Source organism: Haplochromis burtoni, unplaced genomic scaffold, assembly GCF_018398535.1.
Source record: "Haplochromis burtoni strain Fernald_Lab_line unplaced genomic scaffold, NCSU_Asbu1 Contig_83, whole genome shotgun sequence".
Classification (NCBI taxonomy): Eukaryota; Metazoa; Chordata; class Actinopteri; order Cichliformes; family Cichlidae; genus Haplochromis; species Haplochromis burtoni.
The window spans coordinates 838,531-855,751 of record NW_024582444.1 but is presented as its reverse complement, the minus strand read 5'-3'; the positions used below and the strand labels follow the sequence as shown (position 1 = coordinate 855,751).

Below are 17,221 nucleotides of genomic sequence, written 5' to 3'. Positions count from 1 at the left end.
TATATATTTACAATTGCAGTAAGCATCTTCATGAGTGATTAAGTGTAGCTTGCACGAAGTCCTTAAAGGACAAATCAAAATGAGATGAATGAGAAATTGTATCATTTTGATCTTTACAGTGTGTTTAGATTATGTTTATAGAGCTGAAACCAAGTTTTTGTGTGTGTTGCAAAATCTATGTAGCGTGGCTATGTAACTCTCACTTATCACTGTCCTTTAAAAAAAAGCATGTAATGTACTGAGGAGTTCCTGACGAGCTCCGTGTGTCGTTCGGCTGTGGAGTATTTGAAATAAAAATCTCTACCATGCAAAGTTTTTTTGCATTATATATTATATTTATAAAATGTCGGCGCCATCATTTAACTAGGTCGTGGACTTTGAATATTAATTAGATACAAATTGCGCATAAAGGTATAATATTTCTGAGTGAAAGCCTGCTGACTGAACTTCATATTTACTTTTATTTTGAAAACCCACTCTTCTTTTCGAGGCTTCGCGTGGGCTCTTATTGTGAAGGCTGAGCTCTGCGCCTCGGTGTGAGGTGTGGGTGTTTGGCTGGAGTTGATGCGGCCACAGGCTGCAGTATTTATAACACGTGAAGCCGTCGCTGAAGCGGAGTTCCGCTGCTTCCAGAGAGCCACTCATCCACCGCTGCAGACCTCACTCTGATCCCGGTAAGCCGACCGATGAGCACCGCTGTTTGTTAACCCTCTGTACCGGACCACCCCAGCCTCTTCTCATAAAAGCTGGATTTTAAACGGGACCGAGTAGCTGCTGCGGGGTTATTTTGTACTTAAGTATTCCAGTTATTAGTCTTTAATAAGTATTGCAGATTTTTAGTTACTTATTTACTTTACGTAATAATAAATAAACAAACAAACTCAGAGCAGGTTACATTTTGGTTCCTGTAGCTCTCTTCCTCTCTTACACTTGCAAGGATTTCATTTACACTTAATCTGCAAAGCAGCATTTTGATATCCGGAGAGGAAACTAGGCTTAAAGTTGTCCGGGGCGTTGGCTGTCTGTGTAATATGTGTGTGTGGCCGTCTGTGTAATATGTGTGTGTGTGTGTGTTAGTGTCAGTGTGAGTGTGTGTGAGCTACAGTTACATGCTGACTTGTGAAAGCCTGAGCTGCTCCTGAAATCTGTTTCCAGTTAGGAAGTCTGACTTTTTTTTTGTTTTTTTCGTCCAATGATGGAACCTCTGAGGCCAAAAAATGCCTCTCAGAGGTCAATTAAAATTCTTGTACTGCTATTTTTCATTGTCCAACGTTTATGCGTGTGCGTGTAGCCATGTAATTGATGCATATGCTCTACCAGCTGGATTCAAGCTCCCTGGACTTTTTTCTTTGGTACTGGTGTATTAACAGATGTATCAAAAATGCCATGCAGGCTTCAGTTCTAAAAATAAAGCTGAAATACTGACACGTGGTTAAATAAACAGTCACAATGTTATGTTGGTATGGGGAAATGATGCCTTTTGTTGCTGGATGATGGAGTACAACATCACTCCCTATTGTGAGCAAACACACAGACAGTGTGTAAAAAACCAAAAATCTCACCACTCACTGCCACACACAACACAAACACAAACACACACACACACAACACACACACACACAACACACACACACACACACACACAACACACACACACACACCACCACCAAAACACCCACACACACACACAACTGTGGGGAGTTTTCAGTTGGATTCTAAGCATGTTAAAGAAATTAGACTGAGCTCAGTCCCATTAAAGACATCCCAGCCTAATAAAACTTTATGCTGCTGGTCTTCCTTCACGTCATGGTAACTCCCTGTTGTGTTTTGCCTGTTGTGATTTTAATAGGATTGAATGTAAATAGGTGCAGACACTGTGGTCTTCTGTTTTTATTGATCCCCAATGGTCACGTGAACACTAGAGTTGAGTTTTTAGTAGAGATTTCTAATGGATAGCATGGTAGAAACAGAAAGCTTCCTGTGTGTGTGTGTGTTGCCTTTTGTCCTGCAGCCAGTAAAACCTGTTGTCTTGTGTTTGGGTGTGCTGACATTGATCAGGGGGTGTGGAAACTTGTCTCATGCGAAAGGAAGAGGGCCACTTTATTAGTTACAAATTTCCTAAGTTTTCAATTGTAAATTGATGGTTTCTTAACAGAATTGCTTTTCCACTCCACTTGAGCACTCACCAAGTGCTTTAGACAACGTGTGTCAATCTAACATTCACACTCCAATGAACACATCAGGACCAGCTTGGGTTTCAGTATCAAACCACCAACTGTCTGATTATTATTTAACTTGCTCTACCTCCTGAGGCACAGCCATCCCAACTGCACCTTAACACAAATATCTAATCTGCCAATCACATGGCAGCATCTTAGTGCAGTTAGGCAGGTAGCTGTGGTCCAGACAATAACTTAAATCGCTTTAAGCCTGTCTAAGCCTGTCTTAAACTAGTCTAAGGAGCTTGGAAGAAAAAGCAGTTCTGTAGGGAATATTTCCCAGCTGGTACTAGCAAGGTGTACCCAATAAAGTAAGGATATCTTAAGGAAAAGGGGAAGCAGTCTTCCCACTTATCATTAAGTAAGAGTGACACCACTCACATTCATACATTTTCTGTTGAATAAAAAGCTAGGAGCCAGGAGGTTTTAGCTTAGCCATAAAGACCAGAAGCAGGGAAAGGACAACTTTCAGCTGCTCCCTTTAGTGCTCACCACAGTGGAGCATCTGCTTATATCTCACCCTAGTGTGGATCTGGTTTAGGGGGAAAAAAAGAAAGAAAAATCAACCATCGTCCCCTCTGATGCTCACTAATGACTGCACAGTTGTTAAAGTCAATCAACAAGTGTACAGTACAGTATTCCTAACTCCGTGCAGTCGGCATCTAACATCACATCCTATAGATAGAATTGACTTTTTTATTTAAGGATCAGTTAGATTATGCGTATAAAAATGTTTTTTTATTTATTATTTTTTTATTTGTTATTTATATAACAGCGGCTCCACATCCGGAGTGGATGCAGCGAAAATGTTGCCAAATCAAACATGCAGTGACCCTTTGTGAATATTGTTAAAGCATGTTGTGGGTTACTCATTTATGCTCTCCCTGACTCTGCTATGGTTGTTTTAACCTAGAGGGAAGCTGCACAGCGCCCTCTGGTGGACAAAGTATACACTGTCAACACTAATAACACATTTGAAGGGTGTTTCTTCCTTTTTTATCTTTACTTTTTAAATTGTCATTTATAAGCTATCTAAATATCAGATACCAACAATTACATAATATTGACAGATATATTGGCCATAGCAATATATCAACTGGGTTGTAACTTTGGTGAGTTCACTGTAGCTTATTTAATTTTAACGTAGTTATTTTTCATTTAGTTTTTTTAAGCAGTAGAAAGAGCCATGCTAGTTGTTTCCCCTTTCTTGTGGTCTTTATACTAAGCTATGCTAATCCTGGTTTCTGACAGACAAGACACTCGAAGTATTTCAAAAAATAAATATTCAAAATATTCCTTTATCTAATATTCTCCAGGCTAGAAAATTAATAAAAAATAAATCTGAATGAAGACTAGGAGAAATATAGCAAACAGCAGCTGAACTGTTGAACTTATACAGGAACTGTTTGGATGTTTAAAAATGGCTCGACTCATGTGAGGAGTGGCTGAAGTAAGAATCTGGAAAAATGGTTAGAAACGGAGATTTGCAGGGATTTTCTTGGTTGGAGATTTATGAGGGTAGACTGGAACAGTTTGGAGACAGGAGAACCCCTGAGACACCATGAGATAATTTAAATTTTTACCAGTAACTTGGAAGTCTTCCCAGCAGGACTGCTCTGGTGCCAGAGTGGAGAGGGTCTTACTGTCACACACACATGGAAAATGTCATGAAAACTGGTCAGACGTATTTTAGCTCCTGATTTAAAGGTCTTCTCGGTTACTGAGTGGAGAAATGAGTGCAGAAAGTGGAGTGTGTAACTCAAGACAAAGCGAGGTGGGTTAAGTGGATCTAACCAGAAGCTTCTGGTAAAGCCATCATGCCTGTCTTGTAGTAGCGGGACATGCTGTTTCTTTGACCTCACTCAGATCTGTTGTATCAGCTTTATCCCACTGTCTGGAATGCAGCTCTCAGCCGGGCCAGGTAAAACAGTCATTCAAGTTTTTCTTTGTGGCCCGCGCTAGAATACAAATGTTTAGCTGAACTTGCTGCCCAGCTTTAATCACTAATATGTTTCTTTTTCAGCCAGAATGATTGGGATCAGTGGTGGGAGCACTCTAACTGCAGTGTTGTTAGGCCACGATAAGGCTATAGTGTGATCGTTAAAGGTGCTCTAAGAAATATTTTGCTTGGTGAATATAGCAGAGGAAATGAATCCAGTGAGGTATCTGCCAAATGTGTAAACTCACTGAAAGAAAGCACTTCTTTTGCAAGAGAAACCATCTGAACAACAATATATGGTAATATGGTTTTCTCTTTGTGTCCAAGGTAGTTGTATACGTATGTAGTTTATAAAGCAAACCAGTTTGTGAACATTGCATCCTAATGAGGGCAGCTTCTGGTCACGGTGCTGCGATGCATTCTTTTTGTCTGTTGATTTTGTTGGTTTCAGACACGGACACACCTCTTTTATATGGTAATCCAGAGGACTTTAACCAAGTCTTTAGAACAACCACCTAACTGACAAGGGCACCAATCAGATTGTTATCTTTGTTTTCTTTAGTCAGCCAGAGACTTGTTGCCACTTAAACTTGATACAAGGTCCTTCAGATATCGCAGATGAGATTGCCAAATCCTTTTTCATCTTCTTTAAATCATTTTATTACTGTTGTAATATGTTGTAATGTGTTATTACCTGTGTTGCTAACGTCAACTCTCTCCATGAAAATCAAGAAACTTTAAGAAACTTTTAATAAATGACCAGTAACTTTTGAATTTCCATATTTTCACGCTACAGGTGTTAAATTCTAAGTATTACTGTTTGCTTGTTATTATTGTTGCCATTAAAATAACACAACTTCAACCAAGTAAACAGAAATGGACACTTTGTGTTTTGGAAACTTTAATTTATATAAACAAAGCTGCAGCTACTTTTTGAAAACGTGAATTCTCTTCACTTATTTTTATTAAACAACCGTTCAAGGTTTTATTCATACAGGCCTAGAGACCAGTTGGCAACCTCCTGGCAACCACCAGTTGCTAGGGAAGAGTGTGTATTTCCCAGCCAGTTGGTGATGAGGTGCATGGTGCTGCACAGAAAACCACCTTGCGATTGCTTTAGTCACTAACAGATTACCCAGGTTGCATGAAGTTTGTACAGAAGACTTGTCTGCAAACACCAACTGCTCCTAGTGCAGTAGTGAAAGTGTGAAAAGTGTTCTGCAATCTGTAAATGGAGACATTTTCCCTTCAAAGTAAATGTGTTGGTTGCAACAACGAGCACATTTACTTTGGTTTCTCAAAAAGAGTTTTACTATCATGCAGCTGGTAAGCATCTGCAGGTAAGTTGGTGTCTTCCATGCAAACTATATGCAACCCGGGCAATCTGCTCGTGACCAAAGCAATCGCACGGAAACTTTTGGTGCCGCATTCTCTTTTAGACCTACCTAGAAACATACAGCAAGCTACACCAACCTCTTGCCAACAAGTTGGGGAATGCAAATGTTTCTTTAGAAAGGTAAAACTGAAAACTAACTAAGCCTGTGTGACTGAGACCACAGCTAGCTAATCTGCTTTAATGCTGAGGTTTAATATAAAAATGAACATATTGTGAAGATAGGGGAGAAACTAGAACTCATGGAAAAAAAAACCCATATGGAACCACAGGGATAAATTCCACACATAAAGGTTTAAACCCAGAATCCTCTGTTCCTCATAGTTTATTCACCGTCAGGCCGTTATCACTGTTAATGTGGACGTAAGAAACAAGATTGCTTAAATGCCTTTATAGGTTAATGCTGTGGACGTCTCAAAAGTGTCACTTCCTGCTTATGCAGAGGTTAAAACATATTTTTCTAAGCAAACTTGCACGATGAATTCAGACTTGAGGCCCCTGCAGGCAGTTATTTTGTGTTAACTAAAAAAGTGTCACAATGATGCGATACACATCAGTTTGCTTGTGTTTTGGGTAGATTTAACTTTTAATGCAAAGCAAAATGTCACCCAACTTTTTCCCCCCCCACGAAGTTAGTCATTAAATTGCTAAACTTTTAGACTTCCACAATTTAAAGGTCTCAAGCTTCTCAACAGTTGCAACATCATTAAGTCATCATTCATGCCTCGCCTTGATGTTTAAACAATGAGTGACTCCTTATCAATACTCAGGTTTTTTCCTGCTGTGCAACCAGAGGAAAGTCTCATTTCTGAATCCAAGTGTATGATAAGAATTTGTTATCTATTCCATCACTAAAATCTGCATAGCAATGCCACAATAGGAGGAAATTGGAACAACAGACATGTTAAGGTTAGCAGAGCTATCTGCAGGCTGCAGAGAAGTACTGGCTGCCGTGCTAAGTCTGTGATTTTTTAAAGAAAAGTCAGCGCTGAGGTCACACCTGCAGCACATACTGAGCGACGTAAGTTGAGCCAGGGTCTGTGGAATCTGCATTAATGACATATGAGTTTAACACAGTCAGTCTGCATGGACGAGCATATTAACAGTTCACTCAGTGTGTGTGTGTGTGTGTGTAGCTGAACTGTGCCAGCTTCACAGTTCTGATGGAGACTTCCTGTTTCTCATTTTTCCACTACATTCTTGAGCGATAAGCTCATGCCAACACACACACACACACACACACACACACACACACACACACACACACACACACACACACACACACACACACACACACACACGGCTGGTACACACTCTAAAATAATCCACACTATGTCATGTTTGCACTGGCAGATTTCTTGTCTGTCTCTGCTTCTTTATTGCGCACTCGCTGTCTCTTTCACATCCCCACACGTTTGCCTGATTTTCTCCTCGTCCACATGACATGATGTCACCTTTCCGCGCTCTGTGCTTACACAGTGTGGAAGGCTCGGGTTGGAGGAAGTGCTTCAACTTGTAACCGTCACACTAAGGTGGCTGAAACTTTAACCGAAAGAGGGGAAAAGATTCAGGCTGATTTAAAACTAATGCAGCCGAAGTCCACTCCCACTTCTCTTTATTCCCTGAACACTCGGTCCATGAAGGATTAAGGATGACACTCTTCTTATTGTTAACAACTGCCATAAAAAGACCAAAACCAACAATGAACCGTTTCTATGAACATGCCTGGTTATCTTAACCCCGTCATACTTTATTTTACACCACCAATATTTTTAGAAACTACTAAAAGTGAGACAAACCATGGGCCCTGTCGTTCCTCTGACTCAATCCCACACACACAATCCTGCATTTATCTGACTTTAAATAGTTCCCAAAAACACATAATTTACTCTGATTTATTGTCAATAAGAAAAATAAAGACTCACACAAGCCTTTACCACCAGTGCCTTATGCCAATGCCAACTAAAAGTCTTAAAAAATAAAATTTACCAAGTGTGGACAAACTAATGTCACTCCATGGAGAGCTCCACATTCCCACAATGTGCTTTCTTTGGCTGCAGCACTGCCCTCAACTCTGCCTTTAGCCGTGACTGCGTGACACAGCCTAATTTTTCCGTGGTGATCTGACTGAGTTTCGTATTGGCCGCTTTAGCTGGAAGAAAACGATGTGTATGTGCTGCAGTGTTGTTACACAGTGCTATTTATTGCTGGAAAACAAAGTAAAGACGTGCAGCAACAGTGTACTCGGAGCTGCCTGATGTCAGTTACACCTCATTTGTTTTAGTCCTGGCTTCCTGTCAGCCGTTGTTTAGCTCCCATCAGATAACAATTTCACGGTGCTCATAGCCAAGCATCAATACTGCCTTCTATGCGGTTACTGAGCAGAGTTCTGTGTCTTTGCAAAGTTCGACTCTGCAGGTGAAAGCAAAAATGAGAAACGGAGCAGGATTGAGAGCACTGGAAATCTTAGCTGAATCCTTATTAGTTTGGGAAGAGAAGGAATTAAAATGTCAAGAAGCGTGGAGGGAAAACAGGAGGTAACAGGTAAATGCCAGACCTCGCCTTTATCTGACAGGACTTGCTTTCTTCCAGTGGAGACGGATGAGTAACCTCTTCACACCCAGTCACCAAATAATCCAGACAGCTGCTGGTTGCTCCATTGAGTAATGATTGAGGCGGCCACCGAGGGGAAGATATATGTCCAGCTCCACAGTTTGGAGCTTTATTGTCTGTTAAGGAGATGAGACCACAAAGAAGTTATTTAATCAACTTTATTAACCACAGCACCTTTAACCTCTGCCTCAAACATCTGTCAAAAAGCAGCCTGAGACTGGATATTAAATTAAAATCGGGTTTCCTTCCAGACTTTGTGAAAATGTTCATCTGCTTGTATTTGAGACTTTGAATTATGCCATAAAAATGTGCTTTCATGAGCATTCCCAGTCTGAGGAAAACAAAAAGACTTGTGTTGAAGGTTTAAATCACTTGCAAACAAACGAGCTGAAACACATTAAAAATCTTTTTGATCAGTTTCGATTATGTCTCACTGACACTAACAGCTCATCCAGATCCATCGCAGTTCAGCGGGTATTCTAATGTGTGAAGTTCACAAAGAAAGCGTTTAGTTTGCTTGTCATTGCTCAGATTTATTGCACAAAATAATGACTTCTTAATAGATTCTAATTTTCAAGAAGGCTCGCAAACCGTTCTATCCACGACAAGTTCATCCAGAACACCACCCAATCAAAGTGCTCCAGCATTCACTGCGTCCATAAAAGGCATGAGCATCATCGTTTCACAGGATACACACAGTGTGACGACACCATATTTCAAGCTGTCGCATCGTTTTGTACCTTCTGATGTTTGATCTTCATCAGCAGTAAGAATCTGATGGGTGGTTTCAGTTCAACTTTGGTCACTACACCAGGAGCAAAATTAGGTGTAACTGAATAATTCAAAGCATGAGAGTTATGTTTTGAAATGAAAAGAGAAAAAGAAAATGACAAATGTTATCTTGAACATATTTGGGTGAAGACCCATCGTATGTGAGTTTGATTAAATTCTGGTTCTCGTCAGTTGCGGATGGACGACGGGCGCTTCGCCATGGCACGAGCTGATGAGTCTGCCAGATGAGCTAAAGAACAGATGTTTGAATGAAAAGGTCAAGTTATTCAAAAGTGGTATTTTAGCCATGATGAAAGTGTGGCCTCTGTGGAAGTGAAATGATAGTCTATACTATTTTTGCACAGACTCTCGAGGTCCTACGGGATGATCGTTTTTTATGATTTTGTATGAGATGTCTGCTGATGGCTTTGTTAACCATTCCCTTTGGCACCATCGTTGGGCAAAAACGTCCCTTTTTCCTGTATAACCACTAATTTAGCTGTGTTTAGAGACATTTAGCAAAACATGTTAGTGTTATACTCGCTAAACATCAGCATGTTACCATGGTAACATCACTGTTGAGCTAAAAGCACTATTGTAATTAAGTAGAATGTTAAAAAACTGCTCATTTTATCCCAATTTGAAATGTTTTCAAGTTGCAAACAGTTTTTCTTGTGATGGCCACTACACACTCAATAATGCCTATTCAGCCAATCACATGGCAGCAACTTAATGCACTTACGCATGTAGACATGGTCAAGACGACCCGGTGAAGTTCAAACCGAGCATTAGAGTGAGGAAGAAATTTATTTTGATGACTTTGTTGTTGCTGCCTGACAGGCTTGTTTGAGTATTTCAGAAACTGCTGATCTACTAGGATTTTCCCACACAGCCATCTCTAGGGTTTACAGAGAATGATCTGAGAAACAGAAAATATTCGTTGAGCAGCAGTTCTCTGGGGTAAAATGTTAATGTCAAAGGTCAGACGAGAAGGTCCAGACAGCTCCAAGCCGATAAGAAGGCAACACAACTCGTTACAACAAAGGTATGCAGACGAGCATCTCTGAGTGCACAACACCTCAAACCTCGAAGTAGATGGAATACAGTAGCAGGTCACACAGGGTGATACTCCTGTAAGCTAAGAACAGGAAACGAAGACTATAATTTACACAGGCTTGCCAAAATTGGACAATATAAGACCAGAAAAGTGTTGTCTTGATTCCTGCTGAACATGCCAGACCCAGGCTCAGCTATACACACATGTGCGCACAACACTCATTTATCGTGGTGTCAGCCCCCCGAGATGTCAGCGAGCAGATGCCTCCCCGAACTAGTACCGAACCGAACAGGGTCCAACCTAGTACTAGCAAGATGCACATAATAAAGTGACTAGTAACTGTACATATAACAGTTGCACAACAGTTAAATGACCTTTACATTTGATGCACTACAGAAATGGCTGGTGGACAGACTGGGAAAGGAGTTTCCTAAAATGAGAACTTCCTCGTGAATGTGTGCCGACATGTCGCTCCATACAGGAGGTGAACACTATAGTTTGTGGTTTCTAAGGGAGTGGTTCATTTAAGAAGTGGAGTGTGTGTGTGTCTGTGTGTGTTGTCATAAGGATGTCAGCGTTCCTGATCTCACCACATTAGTCATGCCAGGCATTCCTTCATGCGTTCACCACACTGTGCAGACACACATGGACACACACACTTGTCTCACAGCAGTTTGTGAGAATTCCTCGTGGTCAGGCAGCATGAACCTGATGTGGGAAATAAGTGAGTGAACAGACTGTAGCGATCGCTCCTCTTCCATATTTCCGTGCCTTTGTGTAGCTGTGATTTAAAAAAAAATACATTTTTAACCAACATGTTGTTTATTATTTACCGTCTGAACTTCTGGCCCTGTAATCACAGCTCTGTGATCAGATTTATGTTGGTCAACGTGGTGATTTTGGTTCTATGTTTAGGGCGTTTATGTGTCCTGTATTTTAGGGAGAGTGAATTCTGGATTCTGTAGTGTGAGAAATCAAGTGTGCCAACGTTTGCGGTGCTGCTCGTCAGCATGATTAAACAAGAACTAGCAAACAGAATTTCAGAAAGCTTGGTACACATATGACGCACGGGCAAATGAAGAACCCATTAGGATTTGATATGGATCCAGATACATTTCCTTAGAGATGGGGCACTGACTCATAGAGCTTCTACTCTCCTAATGACCTTCTTGGTTTCCTCATTCTCCATTAAAGTAACAAATGTTGGTCCTCAGGAAGGCTACAATTGTGAGATTCTACTAATATTACTAACATTAATATTTGCAATTAATAATAATAGAATAATAGATAATTAGATAGGTTTCACTTGGCTGAAAGGGTTGCCAGGAGAAAGACTCTTCTCTCTAAAAAGATCATAGCAGCATAATGTAGGTTTTCAAATTTGGATCTAAATAAACCACAAAACGTCTGGAATAAGATCCTTAGGACAGACGACGACAAAGTGAAGCCGTCTGGCCACAATGCACAGCACCACATCTGGAGAAAACCAAACACAAACAAACTGGGTCATGCAAGAGGACAATGATGGCTGAAAAAGAAAAGAATCGGTGTTTGGCTTTATAATGCATGGCATGGAGTGCAATACATGCATCTAAAATATTGTGGAGTACAAGAAAGTAGTATTACACAATACAAGTACCAACACAAACTCTCACATCTGGACATGTCCTTGAAACAGGGCAGGTATACGGCCTGGGAATACAAAGATGAGGATGGATGGATTACTAGAGGAAGGAAGAGGAAGTCAAGAGCAAATAAAAGCCTAATTCATCTGCCTCCTGAATCAGCTGTAAAATTTGCTGTCAAACTTATCAGTTAGGAGCTGCTTTAACAGGAAGAGATAAGATGCATAAATGGAGAGGAAGCGAGCGCACCGCACAACCACTGTAAACACAGGTACACAGAAACACTGACAGATACGTCATTGTGTATCCACGAAATCAGCTCGAATAACACACAGCTCACACGCAGCTGTGAGCTGACAGAATCCCAGTTCAGCCTCTGATTTCCTCTTTGATGGTGTCTTAGTTTCACCAGCTGCTCAAACATCCCACAGAGCTGAGCCGCGGTGAATAGTTATAGTCTATGTGCTCTGTGGAGAAATTTCAGCTCCGAGCAATCCGTGTAATCATTTTTGTCTCATCTAACTTTTTTATGTTTTTCAAAGATTTTTGCACACAGAACATAAGAAGAAAATAACCTGATGGTTTGAAGAAGTGGTGGAAAATGGAAGTTGCTTCCAGAACTGTTAGAAAGAAATTATTTGATTAATGAAGCACATGATCAGGAGGCTCATCCATAATGAGAATAAATAATTGCAGCTGGATTGTTTAAAATGAGCTCATGCTTAAAATTTTGTGATTGGTTTTAAAGATGTGCTGTTTGGTGAGGACCAAAAGTTCTTAATTGAAACCACAAACGACTAAAATCCATTTTGACCCATGAATCATAAAATATGAACCGTTATCTGTTGTCATAAAACAAGTGTGGTGTTTACCGCCGTTGCTGGGCAGAGCTTTTACTTCCTCCCTCCGTTCTGTTCTTGCTGCAGGTGGGACTGTATCCTGACGATGGCGGAAAGCTCGCAGTGTTTCTACTGCCGCGAGGACCTCGGGGGGAAGAGGTTCGTCCGTAACGAGGGGAGGCCGGTGTGCGTTCGCTGCCACACAAAGTTCTGCGCCAACTCCTGCGCCGAGTGCCACCGTCCCATCTCCGTGGAAACAAAGGTGTCTTATCGAGCTGCATTTCTCTGTGTGGACTTAGAAGTTTTGGTATTTCCTGCCACCTGCGTCCAGCTGTCATCCAAAAAATCTCTCCGTTTTCCTCCATCAGGAGCTCAGCCACAAGGGCCGATACTGGCACGAGGAGTGTTTCCGCTGCGCAAAGTGTTACAAGCCTCTGGCTAAGGAGCCCTTCAGCACCAAGGATGACCGCATCATGTGTGGGAAGTGCTGCTCCAGAGAGGATGCTCCACGCTGCCACGGCTGTTATAAACCCATACTGGCGGGTACGACTGATCACATTCACACCAATGCTCTGTAGAGCACTGATCTGCTTGTCTTGTGTGATTAAAAAACCAAAGAGTTAGCTGGAAAAAGTCATTTTCAAAAGAGTTTCTTCATCAGAACATCTAAATATATACATGATTTAGGGCAGTACGGGCGTACTGACTATTATAGTGTCAAACTATTGTTAAATAAAAGGACTCATGCAGGCCTAAAAATGTCCTCTGTACTACTGTATTTATTCAGCATTAGCAGTAATAATCCTTCTCCTCTCCCCTGCAGGAACAGAGAGCGTGGAGTACAAAGGGAACTCGTGGCACGACGAGTGTTTCACCTGTTACAGCTGTAAACGACCAATAGGATCACAGAATTTTCTCTCCAAAGGAAGTGACATTTACTGCAGCCCCTGCTATGATGACAAATTCGCTAAACACTGCGTGAGCTGCAAGAAGGTAATTTCTCTCACACAGGGAACCAGGCCACCCTCGTATCACCAAGATCACTTTGAAGTCACATTTTTATAGCAATTTTAGGCACGCTGTCATTTACATGTTTAATTGTGTTCATTGTTTTATTTTTATTTGCTTTGACATGTCAAAATTCCTTTAATAAGCAGGCTGTAATAGTGCAATAATTCATAAAATCTTAATCTTTGGATACTTAGGATAATTTTTTTTCTGTCAGGGAAATCTGCAGCCTAATTGCATTTTAGCCTTTTACCCCATTACACTAATGACTGACCAGATTATTAATAAATTATTGCTTCATTTGTACTTTTAACTCGACTATTTAATTCATACCAAACTATGCTAAATGTAACAAATGTGGAAGCCACTGTATCTCACTTGGTTGAGCAGGCGAACCATGCAGTATGTCATGGTGCTACTGCAGAGGCTGCTTACAGCAACCTGCTTGTTCTCTTAAGTTTCCTGCCTTCTCTCCACTGTCGTCTCTAAATCAAGGCTAAAATAAACCCAAGGAAAATATTTAAACAAATCTCGGATGGAGATGTTATTTTAACAGTAATTAAACTACTCAAAGATTATTTTAATTGGATGGTAAAACATCCCTTAACTTCTATCTCCAGCCTATAACCTCTGGAGGAGTGAACTACCAGGACCAGCCGTGGCACAGCCACTGTTTCGTGTGCAGCTCCTGCGCAAAGCCTCTGGCAGGGACGAGTTTCACCAACCACCAGGAGCAGGTCTTCTGTGTCGACTGCTACAAGACCTCCGTGGCCAAGAAGTGCAGCGGCTGCCAGAACCCCATCACAGGTTAGCTTTATACCTGAATTCCTTCTAAACACCAGCGCTTTCACAATGAGAGCATGTTCTCACTCGTTAGTCTAAGTCTTAATACAACATGGTGTTTGTTTTGTAAGTGATGGCTCTATTAGAGTCAAAAGGAGGTTAAAGCAGGTGGCACTTTACCATTCGAATGACATGTTAGCTGGTGTAGTGCGCAGTATCTGCTGTGTCCACAAAAACTCAGCTAAAGTGTTTGCAACAAATATTATTGCATCACAGTGGCTACATCCTTCTTTCATATGCAGTCTGTGATATTGCAGCATGAAAGACTGGACCGACTAACAAGTAAACACAGATCTCAGCTGAGATCTGAGTTCTTAGTTAAACTCGTGGCATTAAAATAAACACAACAGGTAAATGGAAGCTGTACCAGAACCATAACTATGACTGAGTGCACTCAGCTACCAGGTAAGTAAGAAAGAAATGGAAGTTTGTCTTTATAGCACTTTTCCAGAGAAAGAATAGTTAAATGCACATGCCAAAAGCAACATAGGCACACAAACACTACGCAAACACCTGCATGAACAGATGAGTTTTAAGCTGCTTTTTAAAGGATGACACAGAGAGTCAAAGGTGCAAAGAGAGGTGTAGGTGGGGGGGACCTCACACCATGATTTTAAAAAAAACCCTAATAACTATTTGAAGATAAAAATGAAATCTTTAGATAATTTTAAGGTGTTTTGTAACTTTTCATATGACGGATCCAGATGTGCTTTAAGGCAATTCAAATACAGCTGATGTCTTTACTGATTAAGACCAGCAGGTGGCACACAAAGGTAGACCAAAGACACGGTCTAACTCCCCTCTGCTCTTCTCTCCTCTCAGGTTTTGGTAAAGGGGTGAATGTGGTGAACTATGAGGGCAGCTCCTGGCATGAATACTGCTTCAACTGTAAGAGGTGCTCCCTCAGTTTGTCCAACAAGCGTTTCGTAGCCAAGGGAAAAGACATCCTCTGCACCGACTGCGGCAACAAGTAGAGACGGACGACTTTATGCCCGTTTCAAAATGATGTAAACCTATTCCCCTGCATTCTTCTCCTTTCTATCACCAAGCTGGCCTTCACTCCCTGTCCGCTCCGGCATTATATCCACTCTGATAATAATGTGAATAATGAAATAAAATAAAGTAAATAAATAAGGTGATAGAGTCTACAGTGCTCCCCTTGGTAAAGCAAATGTGTTTGGCGAAACAAAGCACTCAGACCATGACTCTGCTGGAGGACGGGTTAATAAAATAATAATAATAATTTAAAAAAAGAATAAAAGGATGTAACCTTACCTGTTTGTTTTTTGTTGTTGTTGTCTTTCCATGCCAGCAAGCATCTTATTTCAATATTCTGTTTATTATCCAGCTGAAATCTTGGAAGATTAATTGATGGAAGTACTTTGACCTGCTCTGATGTTAAGTGACGTCTACGTCTGAAAATGAGAAACTCTGAGTCCGGCAGCGGCACGTGTCAGACTTGTATTACATTAAAATGTGTGAGCTGGTGTTTTGAACCACTAGTAACAAGTTTTCACAGGAGGTGACAGGAGCCTTTTCTCTCTGTCCAAATGTAAGAGAACAGTATTTTTTACCAACAGCTACCCGACTCTGTTGTTAGAGCTGCATCATTCATTCTTATTCTGCTAAAGCTAACCTTCATTTACTGTGTTGTTAAAAGCTCAGAAATCAATGCGTGTCATGTTGCAGTCGGTAAATGATAAAAAAAAAATAAAAAATCTAAGGTTGCTTAAATTGCAGCGTTTAATTGTTCATGTGTCCGTATTTAAGTTTTAACTGCTAATTGATATTTGCTTGTTGTATTTTTTTACATAAATAAAATTTGTAACCCTTTCACTTCTAAATAAAGATAAAATCTGAATAAATGCATGTTGCATGTTTCTGTGAAGATCAAAGCTCAAATAAACTTTCTACAAAACTGAGAATGACTTTTTCTCTTTTTGATTCAATTTCTCAGTTTATTTTTAATGAATTTGTTTTTTTTGTTTTTTTTAACTTTACGTTTTAAACGGATGGTTTTGTTGCACAGGGACAGATACCAACCTACTGAAGGCCATGCATGTAGCCTTGAAAGAGTAATTAGGTCTTCATGTTCAGGTAGTGTTGACAGAAAGCAGTGCATGTTTGTCAGAGCTAATTACCGTTTCACGTATGCTTTTGTGTGGCCGTGATTTTTTTCCTCCTACACTTTTATAGATTGACTTTTTGTCCCACCTGCACACACATAATAGCACGAACCGACCAATCACAGCCAGACAACAGCATTACCTGCTTCACGGTCACAGAGAAAGGTTTGTGACTTGATTTTTATGCATCGTCTCAGAGCTTGTTCGAAACCAGTGAGCTGAGACTTTGCAGAATGAAGTGTAGTTGCTGAGAATCTCGACCAGGATTTACTTTCAGATTCATCTCCTGGCTTTCAGGCGATTCTGTCGAAGGTAAGTTCTTCACTTATGCTCGAAAACTTTGATAAACTTTGATGCTTCTAATAATTCTAATAATAAAAATACTTTATTATACAGTTAATGCACAAATAATAGTGTAATTATTTAATTTTATTTTTCAGATTTCATCATGGTCATCCTTCAAAATTACCTGAATATTTTTTTCTCTCTGTCTCTGCTGGGCAGCCCGGGTCCTGCTAAAGCAGACGGTAGGAAGAACTAAAAAAAATGGAAAAAATACAAAAGAGATCACAATTTATTTGATCACAAATCATGTTTGCGTATTACTTGAAGCCACGGTTATGTGAGAAAGTCAGCTGATTGTAAAAAAGTCAAGATTATCTAAAACAAACCTCACGTATATCATGTAGAGCCATTAAAGACCACAAGGTGAAAGGTGGAAAAGCATGATGTAATACTGTAGACAGTTTAACTGACTCCAGATTCAGCTCCTGCTGACTAAATAAGTA

The 17,221-nt window shown here is 40.5% G+C and overlaps 1 protein-coding gene across 1 annotated transcript; it reads left to right on the top strand.

Moving 5' to 3' along the window:
• Positions 1–530: 530 nt before the first annotated feature.
• LOC102304662 (four and a half LIM domains protein 1) lies at positions 531–16,247 on the top strand. The gene is made up of 6 exons (XM_005926391.3): positions 531–674; positions 12,544–12,718; positions 12,825–12,999; positions 13,280–13,449; positions 14,085–14,271; positions 15,130–16,247. Exons 2-6 carry the CDS (start codon positions 12,563–12,565, stop codon positions 15,279–15,281), a joined length of 840 nt encoding a protein of 279 aa, XP_005926453.1. The 5' UTR covers positions 531–674; positions 12,544–12,562; the 3' UTR covers positions 15,282–16,247.
• The last annotated feature ends 974 nt before the right edge of the window (positions 16,248–17,221 follow it).

Coding starts and splice junctions, on each gene's coding strand:
- LOC102304662 (XM_005926391.3), top strand. CDS start 12,563: ATGGCGGAAAGCTCGCAGTGTTTCTACTGCCGCGAGGACCTCGGGGGG. Junction 13,000..13,279: donor TTATAAACCCATACTGGCGG/GTACGACTGATC, acceptor TCTCCCCTGCAG/GAACAGAGAGCGTGGAGTAC. Junction 13,450..14,084: donor ACTGCGTGAGCTGCAAGAAG/GTAATTTCTCTC, acceptor TTCTATCTCCAG/CCTATAACCTCTGGAGGAGT.